Source organism: Fistularia commersonii, chromosome 25 (assembly GCF_037954325.1).
Source record: "Fistularia commersonii isolate RoL2024-O1a breed Wild chromosome 25, RoL_Fcom_v1.0, whole genome shotgun sequence".
In the NCBI taxonomy this organism is placed as follows: Eukaryota; Metazoa; Chordata; class Actinopteri; order Syngnathiformes; family Fistulariidae; genus Fistularia; species Fistularia commersonii.
In genome coordinates this window covers 9,807,057-9,829,195 of record NC_141308.1, presented here as the reverse complement: position 1 = coordinate 9,829,195, position 22,139 = coordinate 9,807,057, and the positions used below count along the sequence as shown (strand labels likewise).

At 45.3% G+C, this 22,139-nt stretch overlaps 1 protein-coding gene across 3 annotated transcripts; it reads right to left on the bottom strand.

The window, feature by feature from the left end:
* Positions 1 to 208: 208 nt before the first annotated feature.
* On the bottom strand, positions 209 to 21,706 carry dnm3b (dynamin 3b). Of its 3 annotated transcripts, XM_086172854.1 has the most exons (22): positions 21,335 to 21,667; positions 20,862 to 20,933; positions 20,567 to 20,732; positions 18,906 to 18,979; positions 18,511 to 18,660; positions 17,390 to 17,593; positions 16,417 to 16,515; positions 16,168 to 16,328; positions 15,504 to 15,646; positions 15,232 to 15,367; positions 13,621 to 13,688; positions 12,929 to 13,067; positions 12,646 to 12,732; positions 12,254 to 12,324; positions 12,062 to 12,116; positions 10,100 to 10,213; positions 6,300 to 6,409; positions 5,114 to 5,228; positions 4,102 to 4,266; positions 3,462 to 3,697; positions 3,200 to 3,373; positions 209 to 1,847 (listed from the first exon to the last, which is right to left on the bottom strand). In XM_086172854.1, exons 3-22 carry the CDS (start codon positions 20,725 to 20,727, stop codon positions 1,805 to 1,807), a joined length of 2,505 nt encoding a protein of 834 aa, XP_086028980.1. In that variant the 5' UTR covers positions 20,728 to 20,732; positions 20,862 to 20,933; positions 21,335 to 21,667; the 3' UTR covers positions 209 to 1,804. The 3 variants fall into 3 exon arrangements, with proteins under 3 accessions (XP_086028980.1, XP_086028979.1, XP_086028981.1); XM_086172853.1 differs by having other exon boundaries at positions 20,567 to 20,933; positions 21,335 to 21,706; XM_086172855.1 differs by lacking the exon at positions 20,862 to 20,933 and having other exon boundaries at positions 21,335 to 21,450.
* Positions 21,707 to 22,139: the final 433 nt, after the last annotated feature.

Genomic DNA, 22,139 nt, shown 5'->3' with positions numbered 1-22,139 from the left:
GCATTTATATTGTGGAATTATCTTATGAATACAATTTCTTTCCATCAAAGATGTAGTTGCTGAAAACAATTCTACATCTGGTAGCATTGGCGTGACGGTACAATTGTAAGAAAATAAATAAATCAAAAGTAAACAAGCGGCGGAATTTGGTTGGAGAACTGCAAACAATTTTCTCGTAGTAGCCCCGCGGCTGAGCAAATGAAGACGGTTGACGAAGTAAGACATTTTTATTGAGGAGCGATACAGAGACACAGAAAATAACAGTTGATGCAATTCCCCAGTTTAACATTATGCCCTCTGCTAAACAGTGTCATCTCACTATGACTGGAACCATTCAGTTGTTGGTCTTCAGCTGATTTTCTTTTATTCTTTTTTTATTTGTTTTAGCTTTACAATTCTCTTTTTTTCTACATTTAGCTTTGGCAATACAGAATTGTAATTCATGCCGGTAAGGCGGTCTAAATTAGAGAGAAGAGAGTATTTAGTGAATAGAGACATAGAGAACCATTAAAGCGCTAGGATCCTTGATGAGGTCTTCAGAGTCCACAGGTACAGTATGTCCTTATCATTACCTATATACATCAGAACACAGTTTAGGCCCATATACACGATAACAAACTGACAGAGAAGCACTTGAACATTGACAATACCGACTTAAGGTCTAACGCAGACGCTGACTGACTGACTGGCCTTATGATTGTGAAGGAAGAAAAGACTGAATGAGATGAGAAAAGGGGAGCTGGTTTGTTTCAATCTACTTTAAGTTTTTTGTTGTTTTTTTTTTCTCTCTTTCAAGAGTAGAGCTGCAGATGAATCCATCCCACCAGTCAGCATCTGAATCGGAGCTTAAGGCTACAAGGGTCACAAGTTGACCAGTGATACAGCACAGGTGGACACCTATGACAAGGTTAAATGTATTATTGAGGCTGTTTCCATTTAGAGAGTACTGAAGGTGCTCCTCAGCCCTGCTATGTGTGTATGGCTGCTACTACAACACACTAACAACTCACAAAAGTCCAATAGTAAATTTACCCTTGGGGGTTTATGATTCGTCATTAACAGCTTTAACCATGAAAACAAATACAACTGAAACGGCAACAAACGTGCAGACGGACAGCACATGCACACGTGTCCTCACGCACTCGCACACACAAGTGTTACCAGCACACAAACGCATGTACACGCACACATACTATGATACAACTCGGTGTTCCTAAGAGAACATTAAGCTGATAATAAACACTTAATGGGGGGGGGCCTTGTTCAATAAATTAATACAATATACTAAATCAAACTCAGCCTACAAATAGGCAAATTATTCCCGACCCCCATTAACACGCGCACAAACCACACCCACACACGCTACTAACACACATCCCATGCAATAAAAGCAGCTCATGTGCCATGCTGCATCGTGGAATGGAGAGGGCAGTGCGGCTGCTGAGCGCAAGTTGAAGCAGCAAGTTGAGGTGGTGTCTGACTTGGGGGGGGGGGGGGGGGGGTGTCAAGGTGTCGGTGTGGTGGCGTGGGGCGTGTCCAAGTACAGATACTGGATAGTGAGTCTGCTAAGCAAACCTGCACCACAGGCGAGCAACAAGCGTACATAAACATACACCACAAGACAAGTACCATACTGTACATAGATATATGGACATCGTCGCCTGGCAGGAAATCAAGAGTTTGAGGGGAGAGGACATCAGCGTCCGCACTAAGGAGAGGGGCAAAAGAGCCATGGCTAAGAGGGGAAACGGGGTGGAGAGGATGATGGAGGAAGGACGAGGTCATGAGCCTCTCTGTTGGATGATTATGGCGGAGCTTGTCTTGTAGGAGATGGAGGAGGCCGTCGACTACGGTGGACAAAGAGTAAAGAAAGGAGACGAGAGGAGAGAATTAGTCTCGGTATTTGCCCACGGTTGACAGATGCTAGAAATTAAATAGGATTAAGATAGAAGATAAGAGAGTAAATCTTACACGTTTCTATCTACCGGTTCCCATTAACATTTCAACAAATAATTCGACGTGTCTCGAAATGTCTATAACGCCGCTTTTACCGATAAGATACGTTGTAAACCATCGTGATTGAACACGATGTGCAAGCGTCTCGGATCTTGAGAAAATAAAATTGAAATGTTGGAGGGTTTTACACCTATTTTTAGCTTCGAGCAAAAGCCTAATATTTTCCAGTTGTCAAATCTGGTTCAATTTTACCCCCTTATCTTTAGGAACTATAGGACACCTGAGAACCTTCACAAATGCTTCACCTTTTTCTATATTTTCACAATTCTCCTGTCATTTGGTTTCAAATTCAAGTCATAAAAAATTTTAAGCTTTAGCTTTTTAGGTTCACATTAATCAGTGAAATCCCCTCTCCATAAACTCACAGCTCAACTTTATATAGTCCCTGATGCTGTGTTGACACTTGTTTAAGATGTACAGCTGTCTCGTGAGGCATTTCTTTCAAGGAAGTGAAATCAAATGCGCATCGAATTCACATTTGACTTTTATGAAAGAGTAAAAATCTACTTGCTCTTGGGCAGCTTGATTTACACTGCCTGGTTCTCCTGCATTCTGCCTGTGAACTGAGATAAGTCAACTGTCCGCACAGTGATAACTGAATTCACCAGATGGACACTGTGCGGTGGTACAACTGGTAGAACTGTTAATCTGGTAAGTCTGGTAAAAGAAGCACTGAAGCAGGTTTTAAAGCCAGCAGTGAAAACCAGCATTCATCCTACCGCTACAAAATGTGTCTCAAAGGAACAATTCCATTTGCTTGTTTGGAATTTCATTAAAATTTAAAAATACGAAGCTCTTATTATATTTTTGCCTGCGGGCACAACGCACCGCACGCGGTGCTTTGTGTGAATTCTTAAGTTGTTCACATAAGTCAGCCTGATAAACTGTGATCAGCTGGCTTGAGAAAGAAATTGAAATGAACTATGTCTGTTAGAGTATTATCCTCTGACTGGAAAAGCTGAATGTTGGTGGCACAGAAAGACCTTTTGTTTGTAATTTCTCACCTACATCCAGGTAGCACCAGCCGGATGTATCGTTTAAAAAAACAATAAATGACGTCTTTAGTGAACTAAGCAGATGTCTATGACAGACGTATTAAAGATGTAGTCCATAACCGGCTATATTCAAATTGAAGAGAGGGCCACGTGTCCCAGGAGCCCCCGTGCGGAAAGGTTGCGCTCACCTAGGGATGCTAGGAGGGGCCCTGTTCGGACGGCTCGGAGCCTGAGGGCTGTCAGCGCTGTTATTGAAGGGACCCAGGGGGCCCGGACGGTTCGGTGGTGGCGGGGCCCCCCTGGGAGCTGGGCGCTGGCCCGAAGACATCCTTCTCGGGGCGGTTGGGCTGGGTGGCGGAGACCTGGAGGAGGGAAAAAGAAAACGATCGATTCTGAATTCAGCTTGAGGTAAATTTGCACTTGAATATTTATACTTGAAGTTTTGTTTACCTGCGGCCACCACTTGTTCCTCCCACCCAGGAGTTGTCAACAGGGGGAGGCAGGGGAACACTGATAGTGGAGGTGGAGATGTCACCAATGATAGCGAGGGCCTCCTTCAGGGCCTGGTGGGTCCTCAGAACTTCATCCCTCCTCTGAGCCTGCTCCTGGGACTCATCCATCAGGGCATTCTGGTCTCCCGCGGAGTAAAGGCAGGCCAATAACTCTGCATTGATGAAGTCCTTCACCTGGTGGAGAACAGAGGAAGTGCAGAGGCGTTCAAACCTGTAGAGGGACTACTTCCTAACACAAGAGACCTACGGGGCTGTCTCAAAAAATTAGAATATTGTGATTAACTTCTTTATCTTCTGTAATGCAATTCAAAAAAACAAAAATTGCCTTTTTCATGATATTCTGATATTTTGAGATAGGATTTTTGAGTTTTCTTAAGATGTAAGCCACAATCAGCAATATTAAAATAATAAAAGGCTTGCAATATTTCAGTTGATTTGTAATGAATCCAGAATGTATGAGATTTTTGTCATACATTCTGAGTCCTGGCGCTGCAAAATGAAATAAAAAATTTAAATAAGACAAATTAATGACGGCGGTCATTCGCCAGAGCGTCAGATGACACCGGCCCTTTTCTTACATTGCCGATCATGAGGTGCATAATGGTCTTGGGTATGATATCCCGGATGCATTTGTTCACAATGGCCATATAGGAGTCCACTAGGTTACGGATAGTTTCCACTTTGCGCTCCAGCTGAGGGTCCATGGAAAAGTTATCCGAGGTGGTGGTGGTTTCACTCTCAACCTGCACGGGCAGAAAGAAAAGGAAAAAGAATGGTGAGAGGGCTTCTGGGTAAATTCTTTCACAACAATTTAAACACATTAACTCAGGCAGCATCGCTAATCTGGCCTTTTGTGATCGCGCACCAACAGTTTTCATTTGTTTCGAGTTATGAGAATATCATGTGGCCTTTTATCAGTTTTCCAGGTAAGTTCTTGTTGATGGTTTGAAGAGAGCAAACAAAATGAAATTCCCTGAGAAATGATTAATAAGAAATGTACCAATGTACCATTTTAGAAATGTACTAAAATGTACCAAACCAAGCCACCCCATACACATACATATAAAGCACAAGTAGATAAATAGAGTATGTTAAACATTTGCGACCTTACAATAGTATAATAACATGAACGAATACCTATACGTTCATGATGTTTAAGTAACATCTGCAATATGTGTTACTGCGGTTTGAAAAAAAAAAAAAGTTAAAGCAAATAGAAGTCGTAAGTTAGAAATTGTTCCGTTAATGCAGAGTACAATTTACGACAAAAAGCGAATACAATTGTTTTCTGGAAAAATAGAGTCTCTAAAAGTGAAATAAAAGCTGAGGCTCAACAAGTTGGGAATAAACAAATAACTTCATTACCGGGGAAAAACAATGGTAAATGACATTAAAATTCCGTTCACTCTCTCTCCCTCAGAGAGAAATCAATTTAAGTTGAAGGGGAAAAAACAGCTCATCCCATCCGAACCGTATGATGGAAATATCGGTTGTTTTGGAACCATCAATTCTACCTTGGAACCTGAAACCGACCCCGAGGGAACTGAAAACTCAAAGAGGCCAACGTCTGAACGATGACGGCGCGCTCACCGTGGTGGTCTTCTCTGGATACACTCCCGCACGTAGGAGGGAGGACTTCCAACTGTCTACATCGTCCTGAGAGTCACAGGCCAACTCCAGCGTGCGGTTGTCCTTGTAGACGTTCCTTCACGCAGCGACAGAGAGCGAGCATAAAAATGACCATCATATTCATTACAAAAGATTAGAAAACCCGTTTAGAAATACAAATAAGACACATATAAATGGATTTTACAGTGTATGCTACATATTATATTAGATGATCAATTTTCATGTTCATAGGGTATGTAGAAAGAAAAGCAAAATATTTATAAAATTAATATTAGACTCGTATCTGGGTGTTTTCGAGAAGCAGAAAGGACGTACAAATTTGATGTACTTGTACGTCACTGGAGTACTTCAATCTTTTTCTATTATTCTACTGCTGAGACTCCAATACGTTTCATGGGGCATGTTTTGCACTTTCTGCTCCACTACAAGCGTCTGACAGCAGTAGTTAGTGGTTAATTTTCAAATTACATTTTTGGTTAAAACTGAGTTTTCTCATGCTTTTCTCATGCTTCCGAGACTAAATTAACTTTCTTTTTTTTTTTTTTTTCGTTTTTTCAAAACCCTCTCGGATCAGCCGGAAAATGCTGAAATCCGCAATTTTTTCCGGCCTCATGAAAAGTTTAAAAATACAGAAGACGAAAACTACCACAAAAGTATTCCAAGCGAGCTCGGGCTTTAACAGGCCTTGTTTTTGATGCAGCCCGTAACATTAAGCCACAAGTATCCTATATGGTACAGTAAAGTATACACAGGAAACATTTCACTGCACTTTTTCTGCCGATACTTTGAGTACATGTGGCCGATAACACTCGCGTACTTTCGTTGGAAGTTAGACTTTTGCTCATCGTGGAGTATTTTCACAGTATTTGTGGCGAAAAGCGATTGGAATGCTCCGTCAACCACTAATAGTCACCGACTACAATGGAGCTGTGGACATTTTGAAAACTTGAAATACTTGCAATTTGTCCGGGGCCTGCATTCATGCATACATTCGACACATAATCCAAAACACATTTCCGCTGCAGCGCAGGCACGCAGGCCTTGAACACTCAAAACGTATTTACTCTGCTTGATCACAACCCCAGAGTCTTGGCGCTGCAAATTACACCCTTTAATAAACAGCTGAAATGAATTATTTGCAGCTAACCTTGACTCTGTATTAAAAATGCAGAATATGTGCTTGCTGGACATGAAACTCTTCTCCACATCCCGAACCTTCAGGTTGTCCAAGGGGAGCATGTACTTTTTCTCCTTCTCCTGTGAATGAGAATAAGCGAGGGTATGAAATCGCATTTTGCACAAAAAAAAAAACAAATTCTTGTTTATTATCAGCTGAAGTGTCGGCTGATGCCAGCAGCTGTGCCAGAGGGTCCCGGTAAGAGGAGAAAGGTGAAATCAGGTTTTAAAAAAGAGAGAGAGAGAAAGAGGGAAGGAGTTTGGGAGGGAGGGGGATGTATGCAGAAAAAGGGAAGGGGTGACAGGAGGGAGGAGGAATGGGGGAGAAATGAGAGTGGGAGGTAACGGGGGAGTGAGGGCAGAAAAGAGAGGGAAGGAGAGAGCACATGTGGAAGTCATTACAGTGTGGGTCAAGACACAGTCGTTCTTCACGGTGAGTTTTGCCGAGGAGAGCTGGTAGCTGTGGGCCGAGTGCACTCTCTGGTGATAAAGTCTGGAGGGGGGAGGGTTTGGGGGGGGGGGGGGGGGGGGGTATGCAGATGTAAGAAAGCACTGGAGGTCCAGATGCGGCGCCGCTCGAACCCGGTCCCGATATTTTCGGGGCCCCGGCTCGAGTACGGCCGTGACAGATTCAAAGAGGGTTCGTGACAGATGAAGAAGCTCCGCTCTTCATTTTTCCGCTCCATCCGAGCCTCCATCTTTCTTAATTCTCTGTACTTTTTTTTTTTTCTTTTATCCCTCCCCCTCTATATATTTTTTCAATATTTTTTCTTTCCATTCCAGAGGGGCCCACTTCCTGCCTGATTTTTTTTTTTTTTCTTTTTTTTTTGAAGAAGAAGAAGGAGGGAGAGAGAGAGCGAGCAAGAGGCAGAGAGAGAGAGAGAGAGAGAGAGAGAGAGAGAGAGAGATTAAATGACAGCCTGGCGTTAAAACTCAACATCTGGTAGTGCTTAGCAGCGCGCGGAGAACCAGAGAAGGAGGGAGAAGTTAAAGAGACGGAGGAGAGGCTGAGAGGAAGAAACACCAAAGTGGATTTGCAGAAGATTTGCGAATCGTCCGGGAAGTGGTGGGAGATGGTCGCAGGTAAGAATTAAATGCGATGAGGAGATGAGAAGGACAAGAGAACTCAGCAGACCCTTCTGAGTTGTATTCCCCAAGGGGTCATCAAAGTCCATATATGGTCACACGGGTCCCCTCCCTCTTCCTCCCGCTTCCTCTCCCTTTCTCACTCACTCACCCCCCCCATCTCTCTCTTTCCCTCTTTTTTGTAATATCCCCTCCCTGAACGTGCAGCCAGTCTGTCCCGGTCGTCTGAGCGAATATGCCACGTCAAGGCTGGATACTCTTCATGGCCGGCGTGACCAAAATGGACCGCGAGGGGACTCCGAGCTCAAACGTCCGGCAAAACAAACAAACATAGCCGAGAGACCTGCGTCTAAAAGGGCCCGGGGGAAGCGACGGGCCCGGATGGGGCGAAGCACAGATTTGAGAGCTTTCGGGATCCCCGGTGCCAAAATGGAGAGGGGCGAAGGGAGGGCACAGACGACAAGAGCCGCGAGCATCTGGAATGGCAGAAAACAGCACAAGGCCTGGCTCTTAACTCCGGCTCCGTCCACCCAGTGTTCAGACTACCTGTTCATTGTCATACTGGTGTACAGTAGTCTGCACATTGGTTAGACTGGGCATGGACCCTCTTCTGTCAGTCTATCTTTCTGTGTGTGTGTGTGTGTGTGTGTGTGTGTGTGTGTGTGTGTGTGTGTGTGTGTGTGCGTCTCTGTCTCCAGCCTCTCCAAGTTGAGTGTTTTTTGTGCATCGGCTCCTTAACTTCACCTCCAACTGTCTTTCACCTCCTTATAATTCGTATAGTTCACGTGTCTGTTGTCCTGAGTGCATTCTAACAATCACCACTTACTTTTCCATTTTCATTTTTATTTTTTTCAGGGGTGGGGGGATGGGGGGGGGGGGGCGGGAGGGGGGAATAAACATTTATCACCTGTTTTTTTTTTTTTTTCCCCGATACTAACTGCAGATTTAACAAGCCGCCGTGGAAAAACCACGGCGTGAGAGCATTCATATGGGAGCCAGTGCGATGAAAGTTTTTAATGTCAGTACTAAAAAAAAAAAAAAAAAAAAAAAAAAATGAGGTGGGGGGGAGGGGGGAGAGAGAGAAAAAGAAAAAAGCTCACATAATTTGTAGCAGAACTGAATGAGTAAGTGTGCAGGGCTGCTAGCCTAGCGCTCTGATGAAGCTGCGGTCCGCTGGTGGGGGGAGGAGCGTATGTGTCTGCAAAGCATCAAACACAGGCCAAAGGAACGAGGGCCTATCAATCAAGTCGGGTTTGAAAATACAGTCAGGCACCTCCAGTGAAGTTATTCCATGGGTGGCCGGAGTGGACAAAGAGCACCGATTTATACTGAGATGTCTGGGGTGTCACATTACTGGAAAAAGCTAGTGGAGTGTTTGCAAATGATGTAATACGTGGACAAAGAATTTAGATTCACATCTAACCAGTTTCGTTTGTGTTGTCGCTCTGTGCTTTACGTTATACAAAGTCGCACCGCTCGCAGAGTGTTGTATAGGTTTAAAAAAAACTTGATGTATTTAGTTGTTTTTTTTTTTTTCTCCAAAGTGGCTTAGGGTCTTATAAAAGTGAAAGGACAGAAAGAGAAAGGGGGTTATTGATACTTAATGGAGAAGTTTCTCTCCGCTGAAACACTGAAGGCTGATGTTTGGATTAAAAACTGGTGATTTTCCTGCCAAGAATGCATGCAGTTCCAAAGTAACTGCCAACCACACCAAGAGAGGGGAGGAGGGTGTCCAAATGTGTGTGCACATGCGTGCATATGTGACTATAGGAAGTTCACGGGGAGTAAAACAGAAATATACATGGCCAAGCCAGTGAAGTCTATAATTTCCTGAATCACCACACCAACGTATCAAATAACAATCTTTGGACCCAATGCTGCGCAGACGGTGCGCCGTCTGAGGCTGAGCGCTCTTTCATATATTTTGGGTTGTCTGTGAGCGAACATTTGGTCAGGATTGGGAGGAATCCAACTTTTTGCAAAGGAGAAACAAATGCCTTAAAAACTCCCAGTAGAAAAAAAAAAAAAAAAAAAAAAAAAAGCAGGGAGACAAAGAGACAGAAGGCTGGAACGTAATGTGAAAAGGAAAGGCGGATGATTAAAAACTCCTTAATCATCATAAAATTCTGTTGAATTCTCCGCCATGATGGTGGACCGCAAGCTTTGCATAGTCGACTAACCTTTCACCCTTTGGCCAAGTTGATTTCGGTTAACAATATGACAGCAATGTGGAATCAGTCATAGAAACGCGGAACATTTGAACAACCTTCAAAACCTGAGAATACTGTCGGTCCGGTCTGTGAAATTGTACTCTGCCGTTCTGCACATACATGGACTCTTGGATCTGGCGAAAGGCTAAACAGCTGACAACGTATCAACAACACCGTCCGGCTGAAGGAGTTGCAGTGTGTCTGCCTATCTACACTTGCTGTGCAGAATATCCTCCAGCCTGTACAGCAGGCACAGACAGGCAGATAGGCCTCAGCCTGCCGAGTAAGCCAGCGGGATGGACCCGAGCACAGAGTTTGCCTAAGGAATCGGTACGCTGTTGTAGTTCCTTTAATTCCCATTAAAATTCTCAAAGTCAACAAGAGGGTCATTTTCTTTTTGTCTTATCTCAAGTTCCTTGATGGATACGCGGTTATCGCCGTTAGCCGTATCTTTTTGAACAAGGGTCAAACTCACCTCATCGTCCTTGAACCAGGAGAGGCTCTCAGCAGTGAGGACGAACCAGTACTCCTTGGCTCCTCCCTTCATGATGCTGATGTTGTTGATGGTCAGCCAGCCTTTGCGGATAACCTGGAGGGTTGGGGGGGGCGGGAGGTCGGGCGAAAAGTCAGAAGATAAAGAAAATGAAAAACGTGTATGACAAGTGAGGAAACCAGGTGATGGCTTAAGATCCTCTTTTAGGGACTGGGCAATATATCATGATAAATAGGAAATGATTTCAGTCAAAAAATGACTAGAAACCAGCAAAAAAAAAAAAAAAAAAGAGAGAAAATTGAGCAAATAAGCAATTTGCATCTTTTAGATTCCATATCTTAGCAGATATTGTGATTTGTCAAACTATTAATAAAACGGGGGCTCCTTGATGTTCTGATATCACATTTTTTATCCATATTGCCCAGCCCCTCTCTTCATCCGCCATCATGCCATTCACAAATGACTCGCTCACCACTTTGCACAAATTATTGTGGCTAAAATAAAACCCGGATATTACGAAATCTGTGCAAAAGTTGCAGGAGGACACAGGTTCGATGCGTCAGCGTGTCGTTGTGAGTCACCTTGCACGTGACTGCGCGCGTGTGTGTGTGTTTGTGTGTCAGTGCGGTGTCATTCCAGGAACCGTGTTCACTACGTCATAAAGAGAGGGTCTGTGTTAGCTGGTTAAGTGACCATTGTTACAAGTGCTTCAAGCGCACACTGTAGTGAGTGTGTGTGTGTGTGCGTGTGTGTGTGTGTGTGTGTGTGTTAGTTGTGTTAACCCCACAAGCCCTAAATAAACAAGCCTTTGGGCATGGTGCCAAGTGATTATTAGGTTAGATTACTGTCAGTCTTGCACTGCCTAAGACTCACTAAGGAGGTTACCCAAATCATTACAAAGCCTTTCTGTCATAGGCACAAATGAGAGAGAGCTGTTTAGTGTCCATACCCATGACAGGGTGCTGAAAGGAATTTTCTGACCCTTTAAGTCCAGATGTGGTATTTTAAAAGCCGATCCCAGGCAATATTTTAATTTCTATTTGCCTACTTGGCACCCCCTTGTAGTCTGTTGGCCTTTACGTGGGTGGGGGTGGGTGTTAGAGGGTAAACGGTTGAGGAGTCAAATCTTACAATCAGGCCTGATGCGGGTGGAGAGGAGGCCTGCAACAGGAAGGAGGGTGGGGCATTTTAGACACCCTGAGACACGAAAAAAAAAAAAAAAAAATGACAAGGTAACTTTGCGAGTAGAAAGAACTGGGGGCCAATTTAAATTGTCATATCGGGAGGCTAGTTTTCGCTCCTCGCTTCCATTCTGTGCCGTGTGACTGAATAAAAAGAAAAAAAAAAAGAAAAAAAAAGACAGGTTCCTGCGAAGACGTCAGTGCTGGAGAGCGCCACACAATGGGCGGATTAATTATTGCAGGCAAAAAAAAAAAAAAAAACACATTGCAAACCAAAACCCACGATGATCAATACTCACCAACACACACCCATAAGAGGGCAGCTGAGATTCTCACTAAGGGATGGGGATGAAATGCAAAGTGGCACCTTGATGACACAGGAAGGGTTCAAACAAAGGGACACGTCTCAACAACACCAGTGATGATGTGGCATAAAGTAATAGAAACCCAGCGCGACCCTTTTACTTAGATTAAATGATGAACCAAAAGAAGCAAACAAAATCGAAACGCAACTGGTGACCGATTAAAACACAATACAGCATGCATGACTTGAAGTAGAAAATAATAATAATAGCAGTACAAAAATGATAAGAAAATGTGTTATGAAAATGCAAAAGAAAATATAAGTGCACGTCTCTTCCATTTGCTTTCCTATTTTTTCCCCCTGCGGTGGCCCTGTTGCCGTGGTGTAGGTGCGCGGCGCCTGCTTGACCTTGCGCTCCCCCCGTTCGTGTGTGACGCACAGGACGTGACAAACGCTCACCTGATTCGTCGCTGAACTCTGGCTCTTATTAGTCTGGCTGCTCCTCTGCTGCGCGCTGCGGTGTAGGAAAAACACAGAGAGGGGTTGACAGGGAAGACGGGATGCGGGGGAGAGGGGGTAAGGTCAGAGGAGAACATTTGTTTTTTCCGTGGCTCGACTTGCTCCGCGGAGCTAAAAGATGCGGGGCTCTACTTCGCGAAGCCGATGAAGTCCTCGTGGTTAGTGTTGATGTACGAGAGCTGAATGTCGATCAGCAGCAGCACCTGTCACAAGACAAAATATTTATTATGAGGACGGTGAAGCGACTATTTCTATACGTGTTTGCCATAAAACGCTACCAAAATGTTTATCAACCCACGGATAAATAACCACTGATTTGAGTATTTGGACATCAATTGGAGAGTTGATGTTCGTGCTGGTGAATTTTATTAATTATGGAGAAAAAACAAAACTAGCTGGCCTTTTTTTCCAGCGCTTGTGCTAAGCTGCGCTAACCACCTGTTATAATATATGAGCTGACGCCAAACGCCCGACGTGAAGTCGCATATAACTGCTTTTCATCGCCGCAAACCAATGAGCGTTACCTGATCCTTGGCCCGGCTCTCTCGATCTCGGATATGTGAGGTCACGATTCTCTCGGTTTCCTCTCGAAGCCTGGGGAAGCATTCCAGCTGAAAAGAAAAATTGGAGAAAAAAAACAAAAAAACAAAATTAAATAACGAGAACCAAAATAGAAACATGAAACATCAGTGGAAGGCTGATCTTCTCACAATCCTTTTCAGCTCTAATTTATCTTGTTAAGTCATCCCTTAAAATGGCCTTTAAATTTGATACATGTAAATTATTCGCGGGCCGACAAAAGGTCACCTTGTTGGAGCATTGGCGCACTGTGTTGATGAGTTCCTGGATGACCATGTCCACGCATTTGACGCAAGGCTCCTTCAGCTTTATGATCTGCTTCTTCACAATCGCCTCGAAAGCCATGTCTGGGGTAAAAAGCCCGGTTCTGAAGATCATCAGACGGGGAAAAAAATAACGTAAAACGGTGCGGATTCACATTTTATGTATATCATCTGTGTAACAGAAGCCATGGATATTGTGCCGACCCATGAAAACGACAGGCCGATTTTTGATTTTTTGTTTTGGGTTGTGCTGACTAACCGCCGCAGAGTCAGTTTAGAAACAGGATAAGATAAATAAAGCAAAAGAAACAACAGTAAATGAAATCCCACCAACACTATATGTTTCACGTCGTAGCCCAATCGAATCTGTTTTTCTTTTATTTTTATGTGGATCTTTTTGTTTTAATTTGTAACGTGATGTCTGGCCCGCAGATGTATTTGTCCTGTTACCACGTCAAACAAAAAGCAGCGGGAATGTTTAAGTGAGTAAGATATTTGGATTAGCGGTACATCTGGTGTAAACAGAGTGTTGCAAAAGGCCCTCAAACTATGCAAGGCGCCGCGTTAGGATTCTTTCAGAGAAAAAAAAAAGACAGAATTCAATTAGAACGAGAGATAAATACGTAAATAGAAGAAAAAGGTTAAACAAATCCATACCTGATACCGTGGATATTCTTAATGGCATAACTGATCTCACGACGCATCTCCTTCTCGTCGCACTCCATCTGAAGGGAGGAAAAACGGCGGGGGTTCAAGACACGGAGGACTGAGATCCGTGAAATAATGAACGGGAAGAATGGAGAAAAAATATTTAAAAAAAAAAACAACAAAAAGATGATAGAATCCTTAGAAGCGTTCCGAGAACCTGAAATGGCTCGGATAAGAACGGAGGCTGTATTCGTCAAGAGCCGTTCTCAATAGCGATAAGTTCAGAATATATGGGACGTAAATGGGATAAAGAATAAAAAGGCAGAGGAAGAATGATGCATAATGAGCTCTTTGGCTTAGAACCCCGAAAAAAGAAAATGCATGTGTGTATTAATAAATATGGTATTGTTTCAGCCACAGCTTGTGTCACTTTTTTCCACAAAATCGACTGTTTCGAGCCCTTCGGGAAAATGTATTTTACTAACTCTAAGTATGTCTGCCTTCTTTCGCATTACAGCAGGATTTAACTGTTGTCTTAGCCGTTAACACCCCAATTCCTCAACAAAATAATTACAATGTCAGGGTGACATAAAAAAAAAAAACGATTTTGGACTAAAATTAAACAGTCATATGAAAAGTATTTGTTGAGTACATTTCAAATCGAGAATGAGATAAGGGATGGATAAACCATAAATAACACTCTGAGAAACAAAAAACAAAGCTGAAAGTCAAGAACGTTGCACGTCAACCAAGTGGAACGCTCACACTTCTGTTAACCGTTAAGAATCACAATACCGTTTTAAGACGGGATTTTCAAATCAAACTGCAAAAGACCATTCTTTTAATAATTTCGGGGGTTTGCGACAGTAAAACCAGGCTGCTTCGTTCTGGCCCTGAGAAAAGCCAAAGTACCCGGGAGACAACTCGTCGTACAATCCTTCATTCATTATGGGCTGAGCGGCAGGGTTCACCCTGGTTGCCAGTCAATGGCAGGGCCACACACCGCCGTTCCCGCTCTCATTCACGCGCCGGGGCAATGACGGGTCCCCGGTGAACCCGCAGCACGTTATCTGTTTACAGATAATCAGTAAAGGCGGTGGGGGATGGGGACCGAGGGGGGATGGGGGTTTTGCGCTCCGGGCTGTGAGCTCATTTTAAAAGACAAGCTGCTGGGGTTTGTTAGCGACTGCCGGCTGGAGAGGCAGTTCATGTTGACGTGCAGGGCGACGGCAGTGGTCGACAGAGGTCGGTTCTGACTCGGGACTGGAAAAGTGAGCCTCGGATCAACCCGGGATCATGACTGGAACGAGCGTATTGGTAAAATATTGATCGGGAACATATAAGCGCTCTGTCAAAGGCTGATGCTGAACAATACAATGGCCTATCTCCCCTTAAATAGTGACATTTTAAATTAATTCATGATGCATGGTGTATTTATACTTGAAAACTTTAAACAAACCTTTCATAATTTGTGATTTTTCTTTTTCCTGTGTACTAACAAATTTCTTTATTTTAAGTGTGTTGAGATTGAAAACCATTACTATGAAACCTTACCTGAATGACTTATCAAATGACTTATCTATGTGTTAAGCATTTTATATTTATTTGGATTTTTCTCACCTTAACTAGTTCAAAGGGGAAACGCTCATGAAAGATGCGGTTGATCTTGGCTCCGCCCGACAGCTCCACGGTGTCCACCTGGTCACCCGAACCCTCGATCCTCTTCTCAAAGTCCACGGAGAACTGCTGCACCATCCTGGAAGGACACAATGACAGGAATTGTAAAAATGAAAACCAGCAAAGACTTCTGACATTTTAACGGGGGAGGTTAAGGAAACGTTGCCAGAGCGGGGATTCGCACGGCGTGCACTTGATGAAAACACGGTACTGACTGCAACAGCTGCTTGGTTTTGCGAGACGGGTCATCTGGTCGGTATCCCCGGTATTCTTCGGCCTCCTTGTCCAGAGCCAACAGCTGGGACTGCAGCTTGCTGCGGAACGCTGGCAGGGTGTCCCGGATGTGGTTGGTAAGTTGCTACGGAGACCCGAACCCAGCAAACAAAAATATGAGCGGCTTATCAATACCTGGGTAATCTGATCGGATTTCATAGATTTCACTGTTATTGGCTGAAATTAGCACCGGAGCTATGAGTGCGTTTGCCTGAAAGCAAACGTGAATTATTCTGAGCCGAACGAGAAACGACGAATTCGGGCGCGGCCTCCGCACACGGTGTACAAAATATTAATTCGGCATGTTTATCGATCACAACCGATCCCAGCAGTCACTGGGCAAGAGGCGGGGTTCGGCCTGGACCAGTCGATCACAGGGCCGCATATTGAGACATGTGGCATCTGGACAATTTAAGGTCAATTTAATATCCCACATGTTTTTGCGCCGCGGGAGGACGAGCAAACCGGACACAGAAACCCCCACCAACCCCATTGGAACTGAACCGGAGACCCGCTAGCTGTGCTGCCCATGTGAAAAACGATGGGAGAAAATATAAATCGGCTTATTAATTATGTAAAGTGCGCTGGGAGTAAATCTGTCATCACCTGGTTGAGGACTTTCTGCAGGCGCGGGGTTCCCATTTTATCCGCCATGTGCCGATACGACGGGTGGGAGAAGAAGAACTTCCTCTCGGCCTCTAAAGCCGCCTTGATATCTTTCTTCCCGTCTATATCCTTCTGACTGCGGTTCACCACTCCGATATAACCTGAAAACCACAGAAAGCAGGGGGCCGCGGAGCATGAGGAATAATTCCTGCAAGTGCGAAGGGCACGAGGGTCGCCGCGGAAACGCACCTCTCCTCAGCGGCAGCAGCTTGTTCTCCAGCACGTCTCGGGCGTCCGTGCCCTCGTCCATCAGATCCAGCTTGGTGATCACGCCGATGGTCCTCAGACCTAAAGGCGGGACCCGCGAAAGTAAACATTTCTCTTGTAATTAAACTGACTGCTTTCTAAATGTAGACGTGAGCTCTCTTTATCAGCGGATAGCTGATAAATCAATATCAGAACTTTTCCGTCTGCATTGTTTAGCCCAAAAAACTTTTTGTTTTACCCTTTTAACATTCAGTATTTATTCCAGTTCCATTGTCCTAGATTTTTTTTAAATACATTCTATTTTTGTGTTTTTCCCTTTCCACTCACTGTGAGTCACTAAATGGCCACGAGCTGGAATGCACCAGGACGCTCGTTTATTTTAAGCCTCTGCATTTTGTTATGAATAATGCTGCATCAAAGAGAGAGGGCATGGCGGCGTCTTAACAACTTTGATTCATTTCAAGGTGAACCCGCGTCTTCTGAAAATTCCAGCTCCCGATTTCAACGCGGATCCCAATTCCTTTAGTTCTCCCTTTATCATCTGTCAGCATCAGTTGTTGTTTCTGTCTCTCCCGCTCTCTCTCCCGTCTGTCCTTGACTTTGTCCAAGTCTTTTCTCCTCCTCCTCTTCCTTCTAGCTAATCCCCGCTCTCCTGTTTGAAGGTCAAGCTGTAGCAGCATTAAATTAAGTTGATTACTTATTTTTTATATGAACCCATCCCCCACTCTACCATCTCTTTTCCCGTGTCTTCTCCTGCCCTTTCTCTGCTTTTTTTTGTCTCATTCCTTCCTTAGTTCGATCCGGACGCGGGGAAATCTCTGCATTTCAAGAGGTCAAAGCACAAGCCCAATATCTGACGCATCGCCTTAAGGAGGATTCCAAAGCCGCCTTCCCCGTCATTTGTGTCCAACCGCCACTTTTAAAAGTTCTCCAAAATGTTCTCCTCGACCCTTACCCTGAGGATCGACGTCCTTGGCCAGTTTCAGGGCGTCTGAGTTGGCGAGGTCAGTGTTGGCAGGGGTGACGGCCAAGATCAAGCAGCTCTCTCTGGTGATGAACTGCATGATCATGTCCCGAATCTGCTGCTCGATGTCCACAGGCTGGTCTCCCACCGGCACCTTGGTGATTCCCGGCAGGTCGATGAGCGTCAGGTTCAGCACTGCGACCGGGAGGAGAACAATACGTGAGCCGGCTGATCTGATATTTCTAAGCTCCGTCGTTTCGTCGAAGCGCTCTCGTACGATCGTCACCACCTCCCACACGGTCTGTTTCTACCCAAACCGCTAATTTGTCAGTCACGATTTAAAAAAGCGAAATCTTACGTGTTGACTTCCAGTATCATCTTGTGAAACTGAACTAGCAGTTCTTTCCCAGAAACCACTTTCCAGGAGGTCTGGATTTGTTATTCATTTTGCGATCAAACTATTCTAGAGAAACCTGGGCCTTCTCTTCTTCTTCCCGCAAATGAGCAGAAGACAATGGATGGATGCACTATTCCACTCAATTTAACTGTTTCTCAGTAAAACCTCCATGAGTCTAATTTCTTCCATTTTTCAGGTATTTGAAGTTTTCCAAGGAAAACCTGTATGTGTTTCACAGATAACTGCCTTAGGAAATAAAGAATGTTGTCAATCCTGGATCAGCCATAATGTTGTACAACAACAACAAAACAACCGTCAGCTTTGGATTCAAGTGTTACTGATGCACCTCTAGTTGTGTGTACCGGAATTGGAGCCCCTGTATTTCACCTAAAAGATCAACTATCTCGAAGAAAGACGAACACAAACAAAAACCATTGGTACGAAGATACCGATACAGAAACTGCCTACTTGCAGCTTCAATAGAACAATCTATCTATCTATCTATCTATCTATCTATCTATCTATCTATCTATCTATCTATCTATCTATCTATCTATCTATCTATCTATCTATCTATCTATCTATCTATCTATCTATCTATCTATCTATCTATCTATCTATCTATCTATCTATCTATCTGTCACATTTTCAATAGCAAGTCTGCATTATGTGGTCAAATTTTAAAAAAAAAAAAAGGAAGGAAGAGTCTTCGCACCGTTCGGGGAGTAAACCCGCAGGTTGATGGGGACGGGCGATATGCCTTTGTTTGCTCCCGTGACGCGGTCCGTCTCTGCCTCAATCTCCTGGCGTACCTCGTCGAATTCCGTGAACTTCTTGCCTTTGCAGTGGAGGAACTCAGCCCATTCTGAAGGGGTTGGGGAGAAAAAAAGAAAATAAAACGAGGAAAATGGCAAGAATTAGAGGTGGTTGTGATTCTTGTGTCTGAAAGAATAATATAGGCAGCATGAGAGAGAGAGAAGGGGGGGGGGGCGACCCTGCAGCGTTTACATCTGAAGGACAGGGAGACTGCTTTCGTGTATGTGTGTGTGTGTGTGTGTGTGTGTGTGTGTGTGTGTGTGTGTGTGTGTGTGTGAGTGTCCTCGCACCCACCTGCATTGGCACTGATAAGCTGCAGAACCAGGGGCCTGCGGGTGACAATACCAGATCCACGAGGCAGGAAGTCCCTGGAGAAAAACAACCAATCAAATCTCACGATATCAAACAACATAAAGACTTATCAGGGGAGGCATATTATCGTCTTTATCTTCATGGGATTCTTCTCTGAACTCTGACGGGGGAGGGGGGGGGGTTCTTCTAATATGCATGTCCAGAAGACAAAACGTCATCCATTGTTTAAGCTAAATGAAATTGCAGCCAATCTCATAAAGATGAAATCCTGGACTCGACAACGACAGTCGGGCGAAATGAAGAGCCGCATCGCTCTCTGATAACAATGACCTCACTCTTTCCTCGAGGCTTCTGCACTTGCTACTGTTACTCCCCTCTCCTTTCTCCCCCCCTCAACGTCTGACAGCCACCGGGACGCCTACCTCGTATGCAAAGCGGGGCCTTATTAACGCATATCGACCTTAGAGGCCGGCCACAAGTGGGATGGGGTTTCAAAAATAAATCTAAAAAAAGACTTCTTGTCCACTTCCTGTCCATTCAGCGCCTCGCGCGACAGATGGACTGTCGCTCGGCATCACAACTCTCGATCAGGCCGGGACAAAAATCAATGCATCCATCTGGAGTTGTCAGATTTGTACAAGATATGCACTACTTGGCTATGCTAGACAATTTCGCTACGCTAGCTTTTAAAAAACACGGTCGCGCACATCCCATCCTATGACTCCGCTCGTCTGAAATGTTTTACAACCAAAGGGGCTGCTGTAGTTTCCTCCATCTGCATGCCCAAGTGTCCTTGGACAAGACGGCGAACCCCCAAAACCGCTCCCGATAGCTTGTTTAGCGCCTTGAATGGCAGCTAAGAGTGTGTGTGAGTGGAGTGTTTTCTAGCAGAAAGCGCTTTGGAGCCACAAAATGATTAAACCGATGGTAGCGGCAATTTATCATTGATAAGATACTGGAAATATAACAACATTAAAAGGAGGATCCATAGAGCATGATTTGTAATGTTTTTAATACTTTCCAAGCCCAATTAAAAAACCTCCTCTTAAAGAAAAAGGGATTTTTTAATTATTTTTTTTACAATTAGAAAAAGAGTCGACTGGCGGCGCTGATATTCTACACTCCATTTGACATTGTGAAAAAAAAAATTAAAAATCAAATTAATTAATAAAGTTAGAGCAAATTACTGCAAATGAGAGGATTAAGCGATTACAACATCTCTTAGTCGAAAGAAAATCCAGCAGCACTCAAATTTAACCTTTGTGTGTCCGTGTTTTGTCTTTCACTGCGGCACGTATGAGGCGCAATAACCCCAGAAATATCGTCTTCTATAAAAGCTCATTTTCAAAAGGGTTCTTGGAAAACTCTATAGCGGCAGATATTTTGGGGGGGTGCCGGGATGCTGAGATTCCCAGGTGAGGTTTTAACCTAAATTCCATCCCTGCCAAGAGATGCTGAGGAGGGAGACTTAGAGGCCCGAGAGGCCCGAGAGCACTTTCCTTCAGAAGGTCTCGGCTCCTCAGGAGGTGCCACATAAAGCTGGGAGATGGTTTGAACTCTACACACAGAGAGATAGGCCTCTTATGTCATCTCCAAGGTTACCGGGAGAGGGGATTATCCTATTTCCGGGTGGTCAATTTTACCTGCCCACAAAGTTCTCCAGCACAGAGCTTTTCCCCGCACTCTGCCCGCCGACCACCGCAATCTGCGGCAGGTCCAGGTTGCAGGCCTGGCCGATGGAGCTGAACGCATCCTGCAGCCTGTTGACCAGCGGGATCAGATCTTCCATGCCACGGTTTCCCATGGTGCCTTTAGACGGAGGGACTTGGGATCAGCGAATGGACAGACAGAGAGAGAGGGGGGGGGAGAGGAGGAGGAGGAGGAGGTGGAGGAGGAGGTGGAGGGGGGATGTGGCGCTTCTATATTAGTCCAGGATACCGCGGTGCTTGTTGATGTAGTGAAGTCATCTAGACGTGCATTGCCCCCGAGCCAAACGAGGGTCGGAACCGACTGTGGAGGCGGCGTGGGTGGGATGGAAGGGGGGGATGCAGAAAAGAGAGAAAGGGAGAGAAAGGGATGCAGAAAAGAAAGATATAAGCAGACAGGGACAGACAATTGCGCAGTTGCTTTCAACCACCACCACCATAACCCCCCCCCATCACCACCACCCGCACCCACACGCACACACAGACACACACACACGCACGAAGCCACCCCGGTAGTTTCAAGGGCATCCGGCGAGTGGGGGGCTCCGCGGGGGCCGTGCACCGGACCGCACCGGCCACGTAACACACGCAAAATAATAATAATAAACGAGAAATAAAAGAAGCAGATACGGGTTGCGGGGGGGAGGAAGGGGGGGGGTTGCGTGTAAGCGCGTGCACGTGATTGCATTTTTTTTTTTTTCCTACCCCGCCTCGGTGCTCTCGGCGTCCGGTCGTCCCGGTCGCTGTCCGGTGCTGAAACGACGCGCAGCTCGGGGACGAGCGACCAGACCCCGGGCGGTTACACAAGAACGAAGCGCCACCTGCTCCGCCTGCGCACCGGCCGGGGGGGGAGGGGAGGGAGCCGGGGGGGGGAGTGCGGGTTCCTGTGCGTGGACCGTCCGTCCGTGGACTCCGTTCCGGTCGGTTGAATGTCACAGCGGTCTCATCCCGAGCACGAATCCGCCGTTGACAGATTAATCACCCCCCCATACACACACACATACACACACACATACACACACACACACACACACACGCTCCTCTCTCTCTCTCTCTCTCACTCGCTGGACCGCGGCGAATTGCGAAGCTGCGCCTCTCGGGGATTATGGACGTAGCTGCGGACCAATAGGAAGTGTGGGATCGTGGAGACGTGGCGTGCTATTGGCTGTGCGGCTACAAGTTAGGTTGTCCCGCCCCGCCCCCTGTTTACATCCGTGCCGTTTCTGCCGCTGTGAGTCATGCGGCACGGCTGCGCATCCCCGCAACGGAGGAGGCGGATGCGCCGCGTCAGGATCCCGCAGTCGGAGCTGCGACTAGAGCTGTCGTAAATTTCCAGATTCACGCAACGGAAGCGGTCATGGCGGGTGTTTTTATTGCGCAGGGATGTAAGAGCGGGGGGGCGGGGGGGATCAATAAAAGTGTGATGCTCGATTTAGTGGAAGCTTGTATTTTGAAAGCACTTTAAATAAAACTAGAAAACATGCTTTATTAAAGAATCGTCCCTACATTT

What these genes read in the sequence shown, in the direction of transcription:
- dnm3b (XM_086172853.1), bottom strand. Translation starts at nt 20,727, where the DNA reads ATGGGAAACCGTGGCATGGAAGATCTGATCCCGCTGGTCAACAGGCTG. An exon ending in CCTGGTTCAAGGACGATGAG is followed by an intron (nt 6,410 to 10,099) that starts GTGAGTTTGACC and finishes TCTCATTCACAG; the next exon opens with GAGAAGGAGAAAAAGTACAT. An exon ending in ATTTTTAATACAGAGTCAAG is followed by an intron (nt 5,229 to 6,299) that starts GTTAGCTGCAAA and finishes CGCTGCGTGAAG; the next exon opens with GAACGTCTACAAGGACAACC.